At 36.5% G+C, this 25,927-nt stretch overlaps 1 protein-coding gene across 3 annotated transcripts in view; it reads right to left on the reverse strand.

The window, feature by feature from the left end:
• The window catches only part of FSD1L (fibronectin type III and SPRY domain containing 1 like), a 66,799-nt gene that overhangs the window by 27,307 nt on the left and 13,565 nt on the right, over positions 1-25,927 (reverse strand). For all 3 annotated transcript variants that reach the window (XM_020869465.2, XM_070459348.1, XM_020869468.2), the window contains exons 2-6: positions 18,247-18,342; positions 15,801-15,932; positions 13,318-13,419; positions 7,282-7,304; positions 1,602-1,723 (exon numbers count right to left, since the gene is read on the reverse strand). In XM_020869465.2, coding sequence (XP_020725124.1) covers positions 1,602-1,723; positions 7,282-7,304; positions 13,318-13,419; positions 15,801-15,932; positions 18,247-18,342 — 475 coding nt within the window. The remainder of the gene's footprint in view (positions 1-1,601; positions 1,724-7,281; positions 7,305-13,317; positions 13,420-15,800; positions 15,933-18,246; positions 18,343-25,927) is intronic.

Below are 25,927 nucleotides of genomic sequence, written 5' to 3' on the forward strand. Positions count from 1 at the left end.
GTAAGTCCACACCTCATTACTACACATAATGCAATGTAGAGTTGATTTGTGTAGTGTTTACAGAATGAACTATTAAGGGATGAAGGTATTCATTTTTAAGTTTATCTGACTGCATCTTATAGGAAATTTTTATGCTATAGCAAAATATAAGAAATTAGTGATATAAGTTCACTTTTCATAAATTTTAACAACCTATTATACCTTCCTTCAGGATGAAACTTCTCCACAAAAAGATTTCTTGCTTTTTATTACACCTCATTCTTTCAGACTGTCTTAAGAGTTTGCAAAAGAGGAAATCCTAACTGTTTATGCAATCTACTTGACTGTACAGCAGATATGGCCTAGGTTTGTTAAGCCATCACTGAAAATCCAGAGAAGGAAAGTAATGGTGAGAAGATTGCTTTTTCAGTAGCTTTTTTTCAATCAAAAACTACTACTCATGCATATATTTATATATCCACCACTCCTGACTCTCTTTCTGAATTTAGAAACAGTGTGAATGAAAATATAATGGTTAGCAATTCTGAGAGGACAATTTACAGGTAGGCACCCACTGATAAGTACGTATACTTTCTTCTTCTACAATTATGATTTCTTCTCTCATCTTTTCCTTCTCTGAACTCCTCTAGAACTTCTGATCTATACCATACAAGTTAATACTTCACTTATGTTACCATAATTAGTTCCACTATAGTTTCTTGACTACTAACTTTGTCTTTTCAATCATATTCTAAAGTCCTGGACCAAATTCTCAGAGAAGAAAAGAATGGTTTCATATGATTAACATTCTCTATCAAAAATAGCTAACCTCCAAGAACTGTAGGCCTGTAAGTAAAATGCTTCACTTTCCAGAGATTTCCTGATCACCATGTACAAACTGTTTTAGCTATGAACTTAATTAACACTACTTGACGCTAGTAAAAAGAGAATAATAACCAAAAGGCCCTTAATTGGCTCTTTCACACACGTGAACAATAATAATAAAGTGGGACTCAATTTTAAATGGTTTCAACTGCTGGAATATCATCATACTAATACTCTAATAAACCAGTGTTGACACATTATTATAAAACTCCATCTGAACCAGAAGCCACCACAACAATGGTAATAATAACAATCAACATTCATTAGGTGTTAACTATGTGCCAGGTACTCTTTCAAGTGCTTTAGATGTCTCAATTCACTTAATCTTTATAAAAATCCTAGAAGGATAACATCATATTTTAAAGATGAAGAAAATGAGGTGAAGTTAAATAATTTGTTGAGGCTATACAGCAAATAAGAGACAGCCAGAATTCAAATCTAGGAAGTTTGGCCCTAAGACTCAGCGTTAACCATTAACGGTACATTGCTTCTCTTTGCCAAACTAGCGATAAAAGATATCCTGTACTAGGATTCTGAAACTGGAATTTTTACTGTCAGTAAAATAATTCTCTAAAAATAAATACTAGCAAATTCAGTTATTCCTTAGCTGAAGGAAGAAAAAAAAATCACACTATATTTCCTTAATATTTAAATTCTAATGGTCATTACAAAAAAATCTTGAAAGAAAAAAAGAGGTTTTATACATAATTTTATATGTAATATATGTACTAACTTACCTGGCAAAAACTTCAAAGTTTGCAATATCTGTCTTTCCTGAGAAAAATCCACCATTAAATGAGTCATGTTGTCACTGACCTTTGGTTTCAAAGAAAGGCGAAAGGCTGAAGCCATTGTTACTCTATAGCAAACACAGACATAAACATTCTTTTAAAAATAAAAGAATGGGAAGTATCACATCATATTTAATTTATAAAGTGACAGATAGAACTTATTTCTCCACTCTAGTGTTTTCTGAAGCTATTAACAAAGATAACAAAACAAAATAGAAATTTGCTTTTATAACTTTTGAAAATTAACTTTAAAAAATGTAAAACGTTTTTAAATTTAAAGACATTTAAATAACCTTTAAAGAACTTTCCTCCAGCCAGTTTTATAAAACTTCATAAAAACATAAAAGACTCAAGAGACAAATATCCAAGACAAATCATCTTTAACAGACTCAACAGTCATCTGAATCTCTGTAAATTCAATCTGACTTCCTGATGCCAGCCTCACTCCTTTTCATATGCCAAATAATGAACTGTAAATACACCCTGAATCACACATTCTGCCTAGTCATCACAGCTATCCCATGTGTCCTTAAATAAAAGTAAAGTACACTGGCCAAATACTGTATTGTTTTGTAGGTGCTAAAGAAAGGCTATGGATGAGGAAGGAGAAAAGTGAAATCACAATTCTGAATACTATGCTAGAAGCTATCACTCTGATATATTAACATCAGCTGAATGCAAGGAGACAAGAAGAAACAGCCCTGTGAAACCATATGCCATGGAAATAGTAGGAACTCAATCAATATATTTTAGATGAATGTAGTATACAAAACAAAAAAGAAAGAAGCCATACCAGACCTCATTTTACCTAAAGTAAGGGGAAATCGTTTTGTCAATCAAAACTAGAGATTAAAAGAAGTTCCCATACTCTATTATTTTATATCAAACTTCAATTTTTCATATTATAGTAGTTATCTACATATATCACAAAGTAATTACCCTTATTATCTTTGGTCAAAGAATGACACCAAAATACTATTCATGACCACTGTCCTCCTAGAACAAAATCTGGGAGAGGAAGAAAACAGAGTTACAGGAACAAAAGGAATACCAGGCCTAGTCATTCAGATCTACCAAACTACCCTAAAGATCAATGGTATGAAAGGTATTAAACATGTTGCTGTATTCAGTTCCTTTACTAGGTAATTAGGAAAGTAATCACTTTAGTAGTAACAAAGAGTGAACAATAGTTGATCTATTTATCAAGAAGAAAATGCTATGAAAAGATCACTAATTATTAGAGAATTGTAAATCAAAACTACAGTGAGGCACCACACCTGACAATGGAAGAGCCATCATTAAAAAAGTCTACAAATAATAAATGCTGCAGAGAGTGTGGAGAAAAGAGAACCATCCTACACTGTTGTTGAGAATGTAAACTGTTGCAGCCACTATGGAGAACAGTACAGAAATTCCTCAGAAAACTAAAAACAGAGTTCCCATATAATCCAGCAATCTCACTCCCAGGCATATATCTGGACAAACTATAATTCAGAAAGATACACATACCGCATGTTCATAACAGCACTATTCGCAATAGCCAAGTCACGAGACAACCTAAAAGTTCATAGACAGATGAATGGAAAAAGAAGATGTGGCTCATATATACCACGGAATAATACGCAGCCATAAAAAAGAATGAAATAATGCCATTTGCAGCAACATGAGTGCAACCAGAGATTATGCTTAGTGAAGTCAGAAAGAAAAAGACAAATATCATATGATATCACCTATATGTAGCACTTAAAAAAAAGACACAAATGAACTTATCTACAAAACAAAAAGTGACACACAGACATAGAGAGACAGACTTGGGGTTGGCAAGGGGAAGGGGAAGTTGAGGAGGGACAGAGTGGGAATTTGGAGTTAGCAGATGCAAACTCGCACATGAATTTGAGCAAACTTTGGGAGATGTGGAAGACAGAGGAGTCTGGCATGCTGCCGTCCATGGGATTGTAAAGAGTTGGGTATAACTTAGCAGAACAAGATGCAAACTATATATAGAGAGAGAATGGATAAACAACAAGGTCCCACTGTAAAGCACAGGAACTATATTCAACATCCTGTGATAAGCCATAATGGAAAAGAATATAAAAAAGAAAGTATGTATGTGCAACTGAGTCACTGTGCTGGTCAGCAGAAACTTATAAACAATTACACTTCAATTTTTTTCTAAAAAAAGGAGGGATTGTACTATATTGAAAAACAATTTATGGAGAATGGGAACTCACACTTAACTGAATGCCAAGTACAATGCTGAGTACTTCACACATTATTACTTTAAGATCTTGGTTCTCAATATACAATGTCAGATTATATCAATAAGAAGTTAGGAACAAAGGCTCTATGTTCTTTCCAGCTCCAAGTATCTTTTAAATTAAAGACTTCTTTTTTGAAGGATAATTGCTTTGTTACAATATTGTGTTGGTTTTTGCCATAGATCAACAATAATCAGCCATACGTGTATATATATGTCCCCCTTCCTCTTGAACCTCCCTTCCACAGATTTAAAGATTTCTTAAAGAGCTATATTCAGACAGGTACTTAGTAAATACCTACTGAATCAATGAACAGGTGTGAACTTGGTTGCTTCTAAATATGGGGATTTAAAAATTTGTTGAAAACTGTTGAGAAAAATATGTGAGAGTATTTTAAGGAATTTAAACCTGAAACTTTATAAAACTTGATTTAATCATAATGGTCTCTCCTGTAATAAATCATAATGGAAAATAATATTTTTAAATGTATATATGTATAACTGAATTACTGTGCTGTACAACAGAAATTAGCACAACATTGTAAACCAACTATACTTCAATTTAAAACGTATCAAAAACAAAACAAAAAATAAAAGCATAGCATGTACACCTTTCAAGATAAATCTGGGCCATAAAGTCACTATGGCCTCAAAGGGAAAAAATACTCTCTAAAAACACATTAAAAAAGCTTATCAAAGCCTAAAAACAAGTTATTTTCAAGACAATGTAAATTTCAGTCTCCACAAATAAAGAGATGTACAGCTATGCAATAATTTTCCAAAAGACTGAACTTATTTTTATTTTATATTTTTTTAACTTATTTTTAAACTGAGTATATTTAGACAGTTATGCATCAAAGTCCAAACCCACTACCTAAAATTCATATATAATTCTCTACATTACAAGATCCGTGTTGTTAGGGATGCTTTAATTCACCTGGCCTTTCTTCCTTCATTTTTAATAGTACAAGCTGAATACAAAGATCTCTTCTTCCTAGTTTTATTTTTGCAAAGAGAAAACTGCAAGATAGTAAGAATGAACACAATTTTTTCAAACTACCTACTACATTAACTTGACTCTCTCTTTCATGATCCCTTTCTTTCAAGAACTAGTAACTCTTCACAGTATACCTCACCTCAATTAATCATCTTCCAACCTGACTAAGCACTTGGAAGCCTATACTAGTGATTTGTAAAGTTCTAAAAATCTATGTATTATCTTCTCATCATTTCTTTAGGTTTTCCTGTCACTCCTGCCATTTCTTCTGTATATCTATCACAGAATGTAAGTACTGAGTTCTCATAGATACTTTATTTTTTGATTGCCTGCTCAGCTGTGTTACGCATTCCTTAAATACCACTTCTGCTCTCTTATAAGGAAGTAATCCTTTCTTCCCTTAATGAAAATAATTATTTTATTATGACTATATGTTTATTTTTGTACTAAAAATACCAATATTGATTTCTAGAAGCTTGCTTCCTGGAAAAGCACATAAAAACTGTATCAGAGAAACCTGAACATTATGAAGCTAAAAAGTCCAATTTAAAAAAATTAAGCCAAGACTCAGAAATGTTCCTTACACAGGAAGTACAAACTTTGCAGGTAGCAAAGAAAAAAACATATACTTTGAAAAACAACAGCAACAACAAGAACAAAAAAATGGAGCTTGCTCTGGCAGAAAAAAAGGAACTGTGACTCCTTTGAGATCACCTGGATACTCTGGGTACTGATGAAATTAATCCAAGAGGCTGGTTTTGGGCAAAGAAATCTAGACTCACTGAAGAATATTCAGCCATGAACACTGATCATAAAATTAAATTCTGACAAATCAGGACAAAGAGAAAGTCAGGGGTAAGCACAGATTCTGGGAGGCACAGAACGATAGGGATTCCCAGGACAGGAACGAGAGAAGATTTTGCAAGGTTTTTCTCAAAAGTCTTTGGGCAGCCTAAAACCTGATTAGGAAGTGACTTCTAATCCAGAAAATCAGAGACCAAAGGAGGATTTAATAGAGGAGGTGGCGAAAAGAAGGAATAATCTAGCCACAGTAGAAGATGAATTACTTATAGCAAAGTCGAGCAGACACAACCCAAACCTTCCCCCAAAAACTGACCTACCTACCATCCATTCCCCATACAGCCAATACTTTTCACCTTAAACTCTCATAATCTCATTATCGGGATTTATGAGGATAACCCATGTCTTTATACTCTGATATAAAATATACAAAAAATACTGTACAGCACAGGAAACTTAATACTCTGTAATGACCTATTTGGGAAAATAATCTAAAAAAAGAACAGACATATGTACATATATAACTGATCCACTTTGCTACATAGCAGAACAAAACATTGTTAAGTCAACTAAACTTTGATAAAAATTAATTTAAAAATTAAATAAAACATTCAAAAAATAGAAGAATTATTTGTGCTAAGAATGCTATGAAAGTCAATGTGAATCTTGCCTCCAGTCAAATAAAAGGCCACCAGAAAAACACTAGTCTTCAGCCAAGATTAACAACAGCAACACTGGTTTTCACACAATATATAAATAATAATTTTGTGACTTATCTGATGAATAATTTCACCTAGGACTCAGACTGGTGCTTTGAAGAGCTATGCCTTTCAGAGAATTTCATAATCCTCAAATGAAGAAAGCTTAAAAGTGACAATCTCACTATAGTCAATGCTCAGTGACTGGCCAGGCAGATTAAAACCATCCCTTCTGTGATAACCCAATCCAAAACTGCCAACAGCTCCTTTAGCCCTCTTATTCTTACAAGTACTAAATTACCTTTCCTAATACTGGCCCTATGAATGGTAAAGACCTTTAAGCCAAAGTCTGTCATCATTTTCTTTTTCTCTTCCCACCAACTAGACAGCAGTGGCATTAGAAATAGAAAGAGATGGCACCAGGAACAGGATAGAATAAGAATACAAAGATATTAAATAGGAGAGCAGTGAAGCAGGAGTGCTTTAGCTCTTGAGGAACAATATAATGCTGTAACTTTTCATAAAATAAGACATGCTTATAAAATTTAACAACAAAATATGCATTCCAGGAATATTTTTTTACATTATTCAAAATGGTTTCCCATCTACTAGCATAGCTAATTAAGGACTGTACTAAAACTACATTATATCAGAAATGAAATTCTTCTGAAAGCACATAATTGTCCAAAACTATATTTTTAAAAAGTCTTGCTGATATGTTATTTATTCTAGAATATAGGCAGAAGATGCTTTTTCTTTTTTTCTGTACTTGGCCATTGGATATTTTTAACTAACGAGATTCTAATAAGAAACTGAATTTCATTTCTGACTTCAATGGTGCTACTTTAAAACAATGTAGGTTTTGTATCATACCTATCCTTGATCTGTCTGGCAGCCTTGGAGCAAATGAGGGAGAAGAGAAAGAAGGCAGTTAGTGCTCTTCATGCAAGTTTCACTGGCAGTGACATGCAAGAAAAGTTAGGATAAAATCCCTGGAACAGATTAGTTCATTTTCACCAAAACAAATTTTCTATAATTTGTACAGTTCATGACAGCTTGCATAATATGATGTTAGAACTATAGAAAATCCGGTCCCCATATAAATATATATCACCTTAAAATAAGGAGGGAAATTAAACACTTCAAACTAATTTCAGATGACTGTAAATTTTTTTTCTTACCTTAAGATTATCAACACACACCTCCACTTTCATTCAGTCTGATACTCTTCAACTAGAACACTCAATCTCCTTCATGGGGCACACATTTTTATGCATTCTGATGGTTTTCTTATATATTTCAAATCTGCTCTCCAAATTTTCTTCAGAGATCTCTTTCACCACTTCATAATGGTTGTTCCAAGTTTTCTCTATTTGCCTCCACCTGGGCAAGGACTTTATATTCTTAGAGCTTGCCTGCTAACATATAAAACTAGGCTGCAGGTCTACAACCCTTTACCCCAAACAATGAAGCTGTAATGGCAAAAATTCAGACAAGGAGAAACCAAAGAACCACTTGCAGCAATGGGTCTTTCCCTAAGATGACTTCATAAAAGCTGCCAACTGAAACCTATACTACTTTAAGCTATCTTTTTTTCTTCTTTTGAGAGTTCTAGCACAAATTTAGGAAGAGGGCACAGCTATCATTTGGAACTGTACATCTAAGAAAAATGATGAAAAATACAGGCACTGCTATCCCCTTTAAATCTACACACCATATAACAGATCCAACAGAAGTTTTTTCCCCTACACTGAGAAGAATAATTAACAACACATCTGATGTAGAAGATGGCTGTTACGCCTGACACTCTATCCCCAGTGTCCAGCATAAAGCTTGGCACATGGTAATAGTTAACAATTAGTCAATTTAATTGAACATTAATTAGATGTATACAGCAATGCTTCTCTGTCTCTTTCCTTCAGTTGTAATATTCTTACCTGGTACCGGTCATTTTTATACCGGTAATAATCTAGAATATTCTGGTCTGCATACCTGTCTACTGCTTTACCACTGCGCCACCTGGGAGTATTTTAGATAATTTTACAATGTCAGAAACAAAAGGAACAGAACTGAAATTTAGAAGATGAGTACATCACACAGTTCCAGCAGTACCATAATCAATTCCATGACACTGTATACTAATCAGGCTTCCCTGGTGGCTCAGTGGTAAAGAATCCACCTGCCAATGCAGGAGACATGGATTCAATCCCTGGGTCAAGAAGATCCCCTGAAGGAGAAAATGGCAACTCACTCCAGTATCCTTGTCTGGAGAATCCCATAGACAGAGGAGACCGGCCAGCTATAGTCATGGGGTTGCAAGGAGTCAGACACAACTTAGCAACTAGGCACACAAACATTTTAACAATCTAATTAATTCTCTGAAATAGAGGCTGAATTGGAAAGAGGCACCAAGGGGAAAGTTAGTTAAAATCAGAGCATTGATCAACAGCAACAAAAAATAAAAATATATCTGTTTATGAACCATAACTGCCACAAGAAAAATATACTAATATTGAATGCAGCAAAGGCTAGATGTCAATTTCACATTTTCCAGAGATTTATCTTTATTTTGATTTGCAGTAAAGCCCAATAGAATTCCCAGTAAAAATGTAAATGCCATACAACACTGAGGAAACTTTTCAAGTTTTGTCTATACATTCACACTGTTTCATACTTCAGATTTTCCTATTAGATTTGGGGCAGATAATGTTGTATGGTTTTCTTGAGAGAATCTGAAAATGACTAGGGGGCAAATATTTAATATTTTTTACATTATATGATTGAGACTTCTACCTTCACCCCAAAAATACCATATTAAGAAATAATAATATGGGAAATGAAGGGAGCTCAGTCAGAGAGTAAATAAGTTTCAAAGTGCTATTTTCCCTTAGACAAAAAAAATCAGATTTAAAAAAAAACTGCATAATGGTTGATTCCAAACATCAGAAGTTTTATATTTTCTATACAAATTCTTGGGCTTCCCTGGTGGCTTAGCTGGTAAAGAATCAACCTGCAATGTGGGAGACTTGGGTTCAATCCCTGGGTTGGGAAGATCCCCTGGATTCCAAACATCAGAAGTTTTATACTTTTTATACATATATTTATCTATCTATAAAGAGCACTATTTTAAAAAAAACATAATTATTTAAAAGCCTTCACAAAACCCTAGTAAATAACTTGAAATAAATTTTGCATCTCATACTGCATGCATCTAAACTCTATGATTAGATACATACATATAACAGGAGACCACATTTCTATGAAACACATGTAAGTAAAGGTGAAAAGGCATAGTTCTTAACAAATATTTTTGTGGATTTTTTTAGGTTTTAGGGTGGGTATTTTTTGGCCATGCCATGTGGCATGCAAAATCTTAGTTCCCCAACCAGAGGCTGAAACTGCGCCGCCTGCACTGAGAACATGGCATCTTAACATGGCATCCCTGGAATGCCAGGGAAGTCCCTATTCTGAAACATTTAGAATTGTTTTGAAACTGCCTTCAGAACTGAAACTTTCCTGCCTTTTCTGGGGGGAGGGGGGCACACCGAGCAGCTTGCAGGATCTTAATTCACCAACCAGGGATTGAATCTGTGTGCCCTTCATGCTTTTCTTGATGGTCCTCTTTCCCGAAATTCCTGACTGCAGCTCACAGAAGGAGCTTCTGCCAATACTACTTCTGCTCCCTTGAAAATACTGAGTGAGCTTCCACAATTCTCGTTATTTGTTCCTCCCAGTGGTCAGAGACTGACACTTGCTGAACAATATTCAAAAGGTGAGTTACTCTAAGTCAAAACTGGGAAATACACAAAATCCTTTCTCCCTTTTCACCTGTGATCAAATCCAGAAGACTATTTCCCTTTCACCTTATTCTGTACTTATCTCTCCATTGTAGGCATTTGTGGGCAGGTAACCATTTCCTCCCTCCTCGTCTGACAACTGAGTTATGTGTGGCAAAATTGTGACGAAATGGTTGGTGAGTTATACTGACTTGGAAATTGTCCCACAAACTCAGCTCTTTTCATAGGTAGAATTCAAGCTCTAAACTCACGGGAGAGCGGGAGTTGGTGGGAATACTAATGTTGCTAAGGGATCGATGCAGTGTTCCGCAGGCCAGTTATCAGCAGAAAAGCTAAGTCTGATGGGGCTTGGGCTACTTGTTCATCCAGAACTCAATTGCTTATAAGCTTTTTGCATATATTTACTATCAGCCAAACTTCCAACAACTAAAAAAATTAGTGAAAATTTGTTCTAAAATCCTTTTTTATTTGTGCTAGCTTTGCACTTGTTCACTTTCAGATTATCTAATAAATAGCAGTTTTATATTCAATTCTCATACTGGGGTACTGCAACATGATCACTTAAATATTAGTATTTAAAGTACTCTTTTTGAAGATAATGAAATCTAAAAAGAATCATGGCCTGGATTTCAGCCTATATACTTTTTGCCTCATATTAATCTTATTTGGTAGCTCGGCTGATAGAGAGTCCGCCTGCAAGGCAGCAGACGCTGGTTTGATTCCTGCGTCGGGAAGATCCCTGGAGAAGGGACAGGCTGCCCACTCCAGTATTCTTGGGCTTCCCTGGTGGCTCAGATGGTAAAGAATCTGCCTGCAGTGTGGGAGACCTGGGTTCGATCTCTGGGTTGGGAAGATCTCCTGGAGGAGGGCATGGCAACGCACTCCAGTATTCTTACCTGGAGAATCCCTATGGACAGAGGAGCCTGCTGGGCTACAGTCCATGGGGTCACAAAGAGTTGGTCATGACTGAGTGACTCAGCACAGCAATCACTTTAATATGAGATAGTCACAAACAATATACCTTAAAAGAACTGTTTCCAAATATCTAACAACATACTGCTAGCCCATTAATTAATCTTCCAAGTCATCTTTCCCTATCCTGTCAGCAATTAGGAATCCGAGGCAAGTATGAGTCCGCCCAGTTGGAGGAAAGTGAATTTAGTTTCTGACTTGGAACAAACAATTACCTGGATACTATTTGGATACTAAGAAAACAGTTGCAAGCAACTCTCAGTTAAGCATTTTTCTTGAACAATAAAATCAGATTTCTGACAAGGAAACACTGACAATAATTCATTTCACCACATCTTCAAAGGGTTCAGGCTATTGGGCAGTACTGCAAAATGCTGGGAGACAAGACCAAAAGAGTAAGAAAAGCAGCACATGAAGAAAATGTATTCAGACCACAAGGTGATTCATCAGAACCCTTCCAATTTACAATAAACTGGAAACAAGTTTTAACAAAGCTGGAAAGAACAAAGGAGAGGGCGAGAGAGAACAGCATCCTTTGAGAGGAAGAGGAAAGAAGGACTCTGAAAGTGTCAATGGAAAGAGAAACGAGAGAAAGTTATTAGTGTTTCTAAGCATTAGGTCCTACTTAAATTCAACTGGATTCCAGCTATTTTTGAGTACCATGTCCACATTTTATAGTTCTCCTGGCTTTTTCCTCTCTCTCAGGCACTCAGCCATTAATTTTTGCTGCTATGATTATGCCTATCATTAACAGCTGCCCTCTTCCACTAGAAGGGGAATCTGTTGACAACTAGGAAACAAAAAGGGGAAAAAACCCTAAAAACTCATACAATTAGAAGATATTAAGTCTCGCTCATGAACTGTATGACATTGCTTCTGCTGACTTAAACTATCTTTTGCTTTCTGCATGATTTTGGCTATGTTCCAGATATTTGAGGTTATCATGTAAATGCCCTCTGAATACGTGATGTATATATACTTTTAAAATAATTTAAAGTATGATACAATTTCCTCATAAATCCTGTGCATAAGTCTTACAAAGTACTATGATGAACTTTCTTATAACCCATAACCAAATTCGAGAATGAATTAGTTAACTGGTTTATGGCAAAAGAACTCTGATTCATTCTGTCAAAAAGAATTAATTTTAAAATTTCATTTTCAAGATGTAGAGCTATAAGTCAGCAAAAGTTATCTTCTCAAGGAAGTCTTTTCTACCCCTAAAGTTCATAGAAAAATCATAAAATTAAATCACTGGTGGGCACAAGTGGATTATAAAGCCACCTTTCTAACAATAAAACAGTTCACTATATAGTCCACAAAGACCAAGAAAATATTAAACTTAAATATCTTATTTTGTTAAGACTAATTCACAGTACATATTTTACTAATTACATCACTTAATTTCATAGTCTTTCACATAATTTTCTATGTAGTCTACATACTTATTCTATATCAAAGAGTAGATGTGATTTGATAAATTGATAATCATTTAAAAATTACTATACTTAAGACTGAGAATCTAGAATTAAGAATCTCTTATCAAACACCAAGTTACAACATTAACAGTCTTCTTGCTCTACTATTTCTATCTTCATATCAAATATACCCTATAAGGACATACATTTTCATATTTCAATAAAGCATTCTTAAACAGTAGGACATTTAATAACAAACAGTAACAAATTTCACAGTGCTCTCATATGCATTAAGTGATGATGTTTTCCCAATCAGCTCAGTAAAAGGAACATCAACCTAGATTTTTAAGAATGTTATTAGCAATACCAATCTTATTTCATTAGCCATAAAATGTTTATAACAAAGGTATGAGTCAGCTAAAGCATACCTTTAAAATAAAGGGGGGATGTAACTGAAAAAAGAGTAACTTCATTCATCTGAATTGAGCATTAAACAAAATTTAAATAAACAATTTGTTCATGGCCCCAATAACACATACTTCTAAGCATATGCTTTGGAATACATGAACAGCTAGCATTTTACTAACAAATTCCAAGCCTTTTCTAGTATTAGAAAAGACTGAATGAATTCAAAATTAAATGGGGGAAATGTCATTTTCTTTTAAACAGAACTATCCTTTTTAAGTGGATTAGTCTAATTTTTTTGGTCAGTTTTTTGGTACCTTTGAAAATTCTTCAGGTTCCTTTATATCTAATGATCTTGTTGCAAATTCCAGTAGTTCTTCCGAGTTCTCCAGGGCATTATTACATTGACTAAGTTGACTCTAAAAATAAAAACAATAATAGTAATGATAAATCATTAAAATTAATAGCAATAATCAAACAAATGTATTTTAGAGAGGTACTGAAGGTAATCACTAGTCATATATATAATAAATTTTAATTATCTTAAACCATCCAGAACAGCTTAATTGCATACAGATAAAGCTATACTCATCACTTAAAAAGAAAACAAAGCAATTATAAATAGTTGGGGGTCAAATTTATTTAAAGATTCTTCCAATTAGGGGAGTCAGAAGACTATCAATGATTTAAATTACAATATCAACATAATCCACCTGTAGACAACATCCTCTATAATGGAGACTAAATTTCTAGATGATATTTAACTAAGCTAAAATGTATGAATCAAGTTATGGGTACATTCAGTTGAACACAATCTCAGCACTCCATTTATCACATTACTCAGGTAACACAGACTCCTAAAAAGGCTAATTTACAGCTTCCAAAAGTGGATAACACAGGAGTCACAAATTCAAGCCTCTAGATTTCAAAAAAAAGGTCAAACATGAACAAAAAGTAGTAAGTAACTGTTACAGTGACGTGCTCTATTATAGTGATGTGTTAATTTCACCCAACACAATCTTTCTCATTCAGCTCTCTCCTCTCGGCCTCTCTCCCTCGCTTTATCATTTGTAGTTTGAAACTAAGCTATGTGAAAATATTGTTAGTGATACTTTCAAACAAAGAAACACATCTCTAAGCTTTTAAATGTATCCAAGATTCTTCAGAATATTTATTAATATGTATTTATTAACATCTATTCCATATTCAAATCTACTTCATTTTCCCTTACAATACACACCAAAGATAAACTACGTATGGTTAAAACAGCAGAGAAAAACCATGGGAGGGAGGGAGGAAGGCCGGAGACTAAGCAACTGGATGCTTATAAGGTATTCCAAACCGGTGCTGTAAAGAAGGGTCTGCGTTCAAGACAGAACAGAAATCTGCACAAGATGAATCATGGGTGAAACTTCAGGAGATGCTGAGTTTTCCTTTTTTCTCCAATCGTGTTTTTTAAACAAATGAATTTCTTACTAATTGAAATTTATGGATACTTTATGACTAAACTAATTACCCTTAAATGATTTAAGTACAGCTGGCTCTTTAATAACAAGGAGGTTAATCCACATATGGGCTTCCCTGGTGGGAAAGAGTCAACCCTTCACATCTGGAGTTCTGTATCCGCAGAGTCAACCAACCACAGACTGTGTGATATTGCAGTATTTACTACTGAAAAATATCAGCATATAAGTGGATCCTCACAGTTCAAACCCATGTGGTTAACTGTAATATTAACTCCCACTTCCTAAATATAAACAAGAAATCTCAACCAAGAAGAATGGGCAGACTTGAAAGGGTAATTCAATTAACCCTTGGAAATTGTGTGTATACAGCCTGTTTGTAAAAGAAAGAGAATATCTGTATTCCTCCACAGCTTCAGATTCCCAAAGATATCATAACCAAAATCAATACACAAAAATCAGCTGCACTTCTGTAGATGAACAATCCAAGAAGGAAATCCCATTTATAGTATTATCGAAAAGAATGAAATTCTTTGGAGTAAACTTCACCAAGGGGTAAAAGACCTATTCACTGAATCCTACAAAACACTGCTGAAAGAGATTAAAGACACAAATAAATGGAAAAACACAGCTCATGATTATGTATTGGAAGACTTAATATGATCAATCCTATTATCCAAAGCAATCTACAAATTCAATGCAAACACTATCAAAATTTCAATGTATACCCACGTATACTGCAGCATTACTCACAACAGCAAAGAGATAGAGGCAGCCCAAATGTCCACAGACAGATACACAGATAAAGAAAATGTGGTAAATATATATAAGGGAATATTATCCAGTCAAAAGAGAAGGAGATCCTGGCACATGCTACAGAATGGATGAACTTTCAGGACATTACGCTGAGTGAAATAAGCCAGACACCAAAGGGACAAATACTGTATGATTCCACTTATACGAGACATCAAAAGTAGTCAAAATCATGAGAACACAATACAATGGTGCTTGCCAGGCAGCAGGTGAAGGGGCACGTGGAGAGTTGTTCAATGGGTACAGAGTTTCAGTTCTGCAACATGAACAAGTCCTAGAGACACATTACACAACAAAGTGAATATACTTACTACTACTGGATATTTAAAAACGGTTAAGAGGGTAAATCTTCAGTTTTTTATCACAGTTTTAACAAAATTATATCTATAACCAATATGAAATTAAGAATCACTCTCTTCTATAAAAGTATAGTTATACACAAAAACTCACTAATTTTTGCTTTTAATAAACCAAGCATTATACAGACAACAATTATTCATATTTAAATCATTGTATGACCTCACCTGTAACTCTTGTGATTTACGTGCTTGTTCCTGCTTGATACTGTTAATCATACTTTCCTTTACCTCATCCAAAATGGAGTATAAACTGTCAAATTCTTCATCTAATTCTGAAAGTATGTTAGAAGAATTTTCCTGTTTAATAAATGAATATAACAAATTATTTTACTTAAGAGCTTTTAAACACTAAAAAAACTAAAAGATACAGTGCTTATTAAAGAAGAGAATAAATTCATACTATGAACTACCATAGCCTAACATCATAAAATAATTAAAATTCTAACATTTGACATAAGGATTTAAAAACAGATCAATCCAAGAAGCTGGCTGCACTAATACTGATAGTTCTACTTCAGCAATGCAGCCTTTTATGAACTAGCCCACACCCTCTCCTCACTTTTATAAGACTGTTTCCACAGGACAAGGAGAAAAGATGTTTTAAGGTTGTTAACTTTGTCCTGACCTTTGGGCTCTAAAGCAGACCCTAAGCCAGTGGTTTACAACCTTTGGTGTGCATGAGAATCATCAGTGAAGCAGACTTTAATAAAATATTCCAGAGACTTTGATTCTGTAACTCTGAGGGATAGTTTGGGCATATAGGGCTGGGGCTGATTTTGCACAAAGTTTTAAACTTCTCAGGTTGTCTAAAACACTGCAGTTACACAAGATAAGCAGAATTAAAAGACTAAGTAATCCTTACTGGGTTCGAAGAAAGGGATCAAACACTGAATTTTGGTGCCAGAAGGAACCTCAGAAATCATCTACCGAGTAGAATTTATAGTCAGACTTCTAAATTTTACAAACTACAATACAGACTTGCCCAAAGCCCCACACCTAGTTATTAGTGGCAGAACCAACACAGCATTTCAAACTGTCACCCTCCCAGAGTTCCTCACTGCCTCATTAAGCAAGATGCTTCTATTTCAAGAAGAAACAAGAAAATATCTGTAAAACCCCTAGATAAGCAATATCCATACTTGCAACAAACATGAGGCAGAAGAAATTATCTTAAAGTATTGTTCAACATAGATGAATCATTCAACTAAGAGAAGTGAAACTGGCACTGGTTTACAGAACTAATACACACAATCTACTATAACATTACAATCCAAATTTTTGCTTATAATGTTTATAAAACCAGACATGATCTCACTAGAGGCTTACAAAAGTGGTGTTAGTAATTTTATTACCTTTTATGCAGTAGTAAGAACATGATTTGGAGGAAGAAATGTGCAGTTTGGAAGGCAGAAGAACTAAGTCAAACTCCACACTAACCACTCCGTAAAAGTGTGACACTGGACAAACCACTTAAATTCCTGGACCTCAGTTCTTCCATCTATAAAAAGGAATCTGCCTACTCTTTTCCCTCTCAATGACCAACTAGCACACCCTTAGAGTCTCCTGCCCACTACAGCTTATATTCTCATCTTCAATGACAAGTGTGTAGTTTAATTCCACCTCTATTTCTTTTTCTGGATGCTAAAGTCTGAATAATTTGTCAATCAGAAAAAATAGTATGAGCTAGCTCTATCTTAAGGCATCCTTTTCCAGATTTCGAATATGATGATTCTCTTGTCCATAGACCAAGAGTTTTAGAACCACCAGTTTTGCTTATTTAAAGAAACTGAATTAGTGGATTCCAATAAAATACTTTGAGAAAGATAGTTAAAAGTGGTGAAGATTATAATCAACTAACTTCTATCACAGCAAATTCAGAAGAAAAGAAAACATAAGACCATAGGTTTAACAAGCCAAGAGCCTGGCAATTAACTAGGTTGAACCAAACAAAAACCACAGGAAAGGATTCACTGTCTACAAGGGTCCTGGAAATCTTCTATTAATATGTTTATCTTACAAAGAAATGACCCTTAAATTAATTAAGGTGCAGTCACAGAAAAGCATCACCAGCTTATCTTAAGGTCCTTTCCACAAACAACATTTGACTATTTACAGTATAGATTACCCACCTAAACCTGGGATCACTCATTTCCTTAAGTATTCCCCTCTCTTCTCACTGGGCACTTAATCTTTTATGATTTACTTTCATCTAGTTCTGCAAGTGGACGTCCTACTATTTACATTTTCCTTCTATTATTTACCGTAAAAGAAACGTTTAGCTTCCCAGTACTTTTGGAAAGGTACGATTTGCTCTTACTTGGGATTAAAAAATACAAACATGAAATGGAAAGGAACAAAAGTGAGCATTATAATATTCCTACCAATTACTATTCCAGAATTTTCTTCTTCCCTTACTATTTGATCTTTCTACGGAGAATCCAGGACTAGCAAATGAAGCTTTTTTTTTTTTTCATCTGCCATTAAAAAAACCCTGCTCTCATCTTCATTAGTTTATAATCTAGAGTTAATGGTATATATTTACACTTATGATTCCACCCAAAAGTCACTCACTGTGATATAGTCACACAAATTTTTCTAAATAGGTTCATACCTGAACTCCTTTCAGTGTTTGGTTTAGTGTATCAATAAAATTCTGAATTTCATCATTTTTATTTGCCAGAGTTGAAATGATCCTTTGCAGAGCTTCCTAGGATAAAAAAAAATTTTAACAATATGATATTTTATTAAAAGAGAATTATAAACTTCACTACAACAATTGTCTTAAAAAAAAAATCTCTGAATATCAGAGCATAATATGTAATAAACAGGAGCAATGTAAAACTGCTCATTGTTCAAAGGCTATAACTACAAAAGGTGGCATACATACTGGTTGTTTTAAAACCTCTTATCCCTACAGTGCAACCATACCTTTCACCACCACACCTTTCACACTACAGATAATCAATATTATTTAGTCACCACCATACCTTTCACATTACAGATGACCAGCATTATTTAATATTAAGACTGTTACATTAAGTCATAAGGCCATGGCAAATGAGTAAAATCAAATTCTTAAATGATGCAAAAATATATGAAAACTTCTAATCAACATCAGGATACAGAAGTAAAAGTTGAGACACTGAAATTTGACATTTTATTTATAAAAATTAAATCTTAGAAATATGAAAGTAGATAATAAATTTGCATTTAAAATTACACTTACCAATATAATATTGCAACTATCCTTCAATTTAAAAATTTTATAATTACAACATTCATGGTAATATTTACAGAAGATATAGAACCATAATAAATTAGGCAGATAATTTTAGTAGCAAATACCTCAAACTTGAATAATGCTTCCTATTATAATAGACCACTTGATTATTTAATTTTCTCATATCTCTAGTTCAGTGTTGTCCAATAAAACTTCCTGCTATGATGGAAATACTCCATGTGTGTCGATAAAAGTGAAAGGGAAAAAAATGCAGAAACCTAGGCCATCATTACTTAGTCATTTACTTAGTTCAGTCGATCAGTGTGTCCAACTCTTTACAACCCCATGGATGCAGCAGGCCAAGCCTCCCTGCCCATCACCAACTCCCAGAGTTTACTCAAACTCAGGTCCATTGAGTCAGTGATGCCATCCAGCCATCTCATCCTCTGTTGTCCCCTTCTCCTCCTGCCCTCAATCTTTCCCAGCATCAGGGTCTTTTCCGATGAGTCAGTTCTTCACATCAGGTGGCCAAAGTTATTGGAGCTTCAGCTACAGCATCAGTCCTTCCAATGAATATTCAGGACTGATTTCCTTTAAGATGGACTGGTTGGATCTCCTTGCAGTCCAAGGGACTCTGAAGAGTCTTCTCCAACACCACAGTTCAAAACCATCAATTATTCAGTGCTCAGCTTTCTTTATAGTCCAAGTCTCACATCCATACATGACTACTAGAAAAACCACAGCTTTGACTAGACGGATCTTTGCTGGCAAAGTAATGGCTCTGCTTTTTAATATGCTGTCTAGGTTGGTCATGACTTTTCTTTCAAGGAGCAAGCATCTTTTAATTTCATGATTGTAGTCACCATCTGCAGTGATTTTGGAGCCCAAGAAAATAAAGTCAGCCACTGTTTCCACTGTTTCTCCATCTATTTGCCATGAAGTGATGGGACTGGATGCCATGATCTTAGTTTTCTGAATGTTAAGTTTTAAGCCAATTTTTCACTCTCCTCTTTCACTTTCATCAACAGGCTCTTTAGTTCTTCTTCACTGTCCACCATTAGGATGGTGTCATCTGCATATCTGAGGTTATTAATATTTCTCCTGTCAATCTTGATTACAGCTTGTGCTTCATCCAGCCCAGCGTTTCTCATGATGTACTCTGCATATAAGTTAAATAAGCAGGGTGACAATATACAGCCTTGACGTATTCCTTTCCCTATTTGGAAACTAACAACACAACTGCACTCATCTCACACGCTAGTAAAGTAATGCTAAGAACTCTCGAAGCCAGCCTTCAACAACACGTTAACCGTGAACTTGCAGATGTTCAAGCTGGTTTTAGAAAGGGCAGAGGAACCAGAGATCAAATTGCCAACATCCGGTGGATCATCGAAAAAGCAAGAGCGTTCCAGAAAAACATTTATTTCTGCTTTATTGACTATGCCAAAGCCTTCGACTGTGTGGATCACAATAAACTGTGGAAAATTCTGAAAGAGATGGGAATACCAGACCACCTGACCTGCCTCTTAAGAAATCTGTATGCAGGTCAGGAAGCAACAGTTAGAACTGGACATGGAAAAAAAAAGAAAAAAAAAAAAGAACTGGACATGGACCAACAGACTGGCTCCAAATCGGGAAAGGAGTGCGTCACGGGCATCATTACAGTCTTTCATTTGTGCTCTACATCCAGTCATCAACTACAGCAGATTCTACCTCTAAACTAACTCTGGGTAGCCATTTCCTTCTCCAGGGAAGCTTTCCAACCCAGGGCTCGAACCCAGGTCTCCTGCATTGTGGGCAGACTCTTTACCGTCTGAACCACCAGGGAAGCCCTAAAACTCTGTAATCACTATTACTACAAGTCAGTATTATATCTGAATTTACACTCTTCCAAAATTTCTTAACTGGCCTCTGATCCATTCTTTCTCCCCTGTAATCAGTTCCCTATATTGCACCTAGAGTGGTAAGTTAAGCATCACTCTTCCTGATCAATCATCTTGCCTAAATCCTTGGATAAAATTGAAATCTTTCAACATGAGCTGTTAACATGACCTTAAACATGACCTTACATAACCCGTAAGACCCTGTATGATCTCCCCACTGCCTGCCTCACCTATTTCAATTCACACCAGACTTCCTCTCTCTCGCCCTACCCCAGTTTCAGGAGCCTGCTATGACTGTCTCTAATATGCCTGGCTTCCCACCCGGGAACCCTCACATTTATCAGCTTCTTCACTTATAACCACTGTTCTAAAACATATACATAATTTATTGTTAATACAAGTTCCAAAAAGTACAGAATGTGCCCATTCTATATATCTAGGTACACATATATGCTTGCCTCATTTCTTTTATTTCCAAAGCCTGATGGTGAAGAAGGGCAAAGACAGCTTTCAGCTGGGACTCTCTCAATCTAACAGGATGCTGACAAGGATCTCTCAGACTTCATTTTAGGTTTCAAGCCTCCTATTACCCTCCAAACAATGATAGATAAAGTGATAAAAAAAAGATGGATAAAGGCAATATAAATTATCTGAAGTTTATCTAGATAATATTGAATATAATTGATCTTAGTGGCCATGACTAAAAGTTTTAGGTGATACAGGTCTGAATATATCCTTTGACAAATACGAATTCTGCTGGATCACAGTAAAATATATAGAACATTATGTCTTCAGAGGCAGTATGCACAGGTAATCTCTGCCATTATCCTTTGATCACAGACCACAGGCACCAGGATTTTGGAGGAAAAAAAAAACAAACCTACTCTCAGAATTAAGTCTCTCAATTACTTGACTATGGAATTAGGCTAAGGTAACTGCCATGCTAACAAAAAGGGGTGGGGGGTTCACGCCCCAGCCACGCACTACTGCTATGGAATGGCTCAAAGTAACCTAGGATGTACAAGGCATGAGGGACCATCTTCAAAGAACAGCTTAAAGTTATGCTCACAGTCCCTAGAAATCATGTGAAGTAAAAGTGCAACCAATGGATTACCCACAAAATAACAATATAACTAACACTGGCTTCCCTGGGGGCTCAGAGGGTAAAGCCTCTGCCTGCAATGTGGGAGACCCGGGTTTGATCCCTGGGTCGGGAAGATCCCCTGGAGAAGGAAATGACAGCCCAATCCAGTACTCTTGCCTGGAGAATTCCATGGATGGAGGAGTCGGGTAGGCTATAGTCCATGGGGTCACAAAGAGTTGGACACGACTGAGCAACTTCACTACTTTATACTTTTTTTTTTTAGCTGGAGGCTAATTACTTTACAATATTGCAGTGGTTTTTGCCATACACTGACATGAATCAGCCATGGATTTACATGTGTCCCCATCCTGAACCCCTCTCCCACCTCCCTCCCCATCCCATCCCTCTGGGTCGTCCCAGTGCACCAGCCCCGAGCACTTGTCTCATGCATCCAACCTGGACTGGCGATCTGTTTCACACTTGATAATATATATGTTTCGATGCTGTTCTCTCAGATCATCCCACCCTCACCTTCTCCCATAGAGTCCAAAAGTCTGTTCTATACATCTGTGTCTCTTCTTCTGTCTTGCATATAGGGTTATCGTTACCATCTTTCTAGTTCTAATGAGATGAATCAAACTGGAGCCCATTATACAGAGTGAAGTAAGCCAGAAAGATAAACACCAATACAGTATACTTTATACTCTTAAAGGCCAAGCACTTTCTTAAGCTCTTTACATAAATTTCTTTAATCCTCTCAAGAATCCGATGAGACAGGATACTTGGTTATCCCCATTTTCCAATTCAGAAGCTGAGGTATAAAGAGGGTAGGTAACTTGCCCGGGACCTCAAGAGTTAGTATGTGGCAGAGCCAGAATTCAAATCAACAACAGTCTGCCGTGAGTCTGTGCTCTTTTTCCTTTTTCCCTGAGTCTGTGCTCTTAACAATTAACACTATACTACCTGAAAACAAAGGTCAGAAGTTCACGTAAAGAAGGTCAGAACAACTAAGGACACTGAAAGGACTTAAGATCGTCTTTAAAATTGCAAAAAATTAGGGATAATCAAGAGGTTGCAACCTATAACAAAGGTTACAACCTTTGTTGCAGGAAGGTGGACCCTTCCAGGGCCCGAAACTGGGCTCTTGTCTAACACTCGGAAATGTATTGTCCGAGGAGACACATGAGCTGACAAAGCAAGAGATTTTATTGGGAAAGGGCACCTGGGTGGAGACCAGTAGGTAAGGGAAACCAGGAGAACTGCTCTGCCAAAAGCTCAAAGTCTCGGGTTTTATGGTGATGGGATCAGTTTCCAGGCTGTCTTTAGCCAATCATTCTGACTCAGAGTCCTTCCTGTGGTGCACGCCTTGTTCAGCCAAGATGGATGCCAGAGAGGAGGAGTCTGGGAGGAGGTCGAACATGTGGTGTCTCCTTCTGACCTTTCCTGAACTCTTCCGGTTGAAGGTGGCTTATTAGTTCCATGTTCCTTACCACGACCTCCTGTCATAAAACAACTCGTGCAAATGGTTACTCTGGCGCCTGGCCAGCGTGGGCAGCTTCAGTCAGTTACTTCCCCTAACACCATTCCACCAAGTACAAGGGCAACAGTAACAGCTATCCTTACTACAGGCATATCATCTTTTAAGTCTGAGAACATGATGACTGTCACTGTTGGAAATGGCATGATTCTACTGGCTTTAACATAATATATGTGAATGTGACAAACTCAAATGTCTTAATTCTGCATTCAACAAAAAGCTCGGCCAACGTGGGCTACTTAACTGTAAACTATCCAGGGCAACAAGCCCCTGAAGTTCTGATGCAGAAACTTCTCATTCTTAGAACTAGTGGCAAAACACCACTATATCCAGGCTTTCAGGCTATTCTGAATCCAAAAGCATCAATACCAAGTGGTCATAATTGGACACTGTGATAAATGGACAGAGATCTATGGGTTTCCCACCAGGATCTACGTGGACCAGGAGAAAAATTCTGATTCAAATTCTGCATTAATATTCCAGACAGATGAGATACGCAACCTAGAACCACTGCAAATATCACTAATCAATCTACAATTTAAGGGGGCCAAACAATTACTATAGGCATTTCAGTTAGTATTCAGTAACACAATGTGCCAGGCGGGCTTCCCTGGTGGCTTGGCAGTAAAGAATCTGCCCGCCAATACAGGAGATATGGGTTTGATCCCTGGGTCAGGAAGATCCCCTGGAGAACAAAATGGCTACCCACTTCAGTATTCTTGTCTGGAAAATTCCATGGACAGAGGAGCCTGGCGGGTCCATGGGGTCTCAAAAGAGTCAGACACAGGTCAGCAACTAAACAGCAGCAACACGCCAGGCACTGGGGAAAGCTTCTAACGTGCACTACTTTTAGTCACCACAACAGAAAGTAGTCTTTGCATCTTCTGGTTGAAGAGAGGGTTAAAGGCTTCTTTGATCACACAGCTGTCAAACAGCAGTCACAATTCAAATCCAGAAAGCTACCTCGAGAGTCTGCACTTTTACACCACTCTAAACTGTACACACTGCAGATGACTGTACAAAACAATCAGAGGGTTCCTGGAACCAGAGCAAAGGGATCAATGAAAATATCCTAATGCCACCAGGGATTATGCCACTTGTTTCACTCCATGCCATAGACCCCTCCTTTGACTTAGGTAATGAGCAGAAATCCAGAATGCTTTCTCTGGTTGGTAAGTTAGACAATCAGTATCTTACCAGCTGACCACAGCTATGGCAACACATAACAAGAGTACTGTGCTCAAATGTTAGCACAGTGCAAAGAGCTAAAAAAGGAGAATTATATATTGTTGAGGAATTCAGGAATCTTATCATCGTGCATGCTTAGTGTCTCAGTCGTGTCCAACTCTCTGTGACCCAATGGACTGCAGCCCGCCAGGCTCCTCTCTGTCCATGGGATTCTCCAGGCAAGAATACAAGAGTGGGTTGCCATGCTCTCCTCCAGAGGATCTTCCCAACCCCAGGATCAAACGCAGGTCTCCCGCATTGCAGGCAGATTCTTTACCGTCTGAGCCAGCAGGGAGGAATCTGATTGTCAGAATAGCTAACTGTGAGGAAGCCATGCCCTCTATTGTTACAGTGAAGCAGCTGGGATTACCACTTCTGTATATGGATGCAACTGAGGTGATCCACGGGAAAAAAGCTAGTAAAACGCCTGGTGAGGAATGCTGCCTTTTCACCCTGAGCCCAGTTGTAAGATATCAGGGCAGAAGAGATTCTCTCCCAACAAGGATTTGAGGAAATACAATGTGTCAGAGGCTGAAGCAGCCTCCCATTTTCAGTGACCTCTGAACTGGCTGTTCCATCCTGTGAAATCCAGGAAGCTCACATTCAGCCAAGGAAACCAGGAGTCCCACCATCTAATTAAGGGGGGTAGGATGCAAGTAGAGATGGGGGTACTCTCAGGTACTGCTGGGAGCAGTATAAACTGACAAAATCCTTCTAAAGGGTGATTTGGCAATACACATCAAAGGTGTAAATATTATATACACAATGACTCAAATTCCACTTCTATTAATCTATTCCAAGTTAAAGGGTAACTAATTAATTAAAGATACAAGTAGAGACTTGACAACAAAGATGTTCATCTTAGTGTTATTTATAATATTAAAAAGACCAACATAAATGTATGACAAAGGGTACTCTTTAAAAATCAAGTAATATTAATACATCCATACTAAAGAAAATTGCTGAATCATTAAAAGTGCTGTAGAACAATATTAACATGGTAAAAGATACTTCACATATTAAGTGAGAGGCAAATTATAAATTACTATAAATAGCATAATACTATAGTTTTTATTAAGTTTCTACATTCATAGTCAACAAAAGAGTCCAAAATGCAGTACTTGAGTTCAATCTCAAAAACAACAGAATGATCTCAGTTTGCTTTCAAGGCAAACCATTCAACATCACAGTAATCCAAGTCTATGCCCCAACCACTAATGCCGAAGAGGCTGAAGTTGAACAGTTCTATGAAGACCCACAAAACCTTCTAGAACTAACACCAAAACAAGATAACCTTTTCTCATAGGGGATTGGAATGCAAAAGTAGGATGTCAAGAGATA

Source organism: Odocoileus virginianus, chromosome 31, assembly GCF_023699985.2.
Source record: "Odocoileus virginianus isolate 20LAN1187 ecotype Illinois chromosome 31, Ovbor_1.2, whole genome shotgun sequence".
Taxonomy (NCBI): domain Eukaryota; kingdom Metazoa; phylum Chordata; class Mammalia; order Artiodactyla; family Cervidae; genus Odocoileus; species Odocoileus virginianus.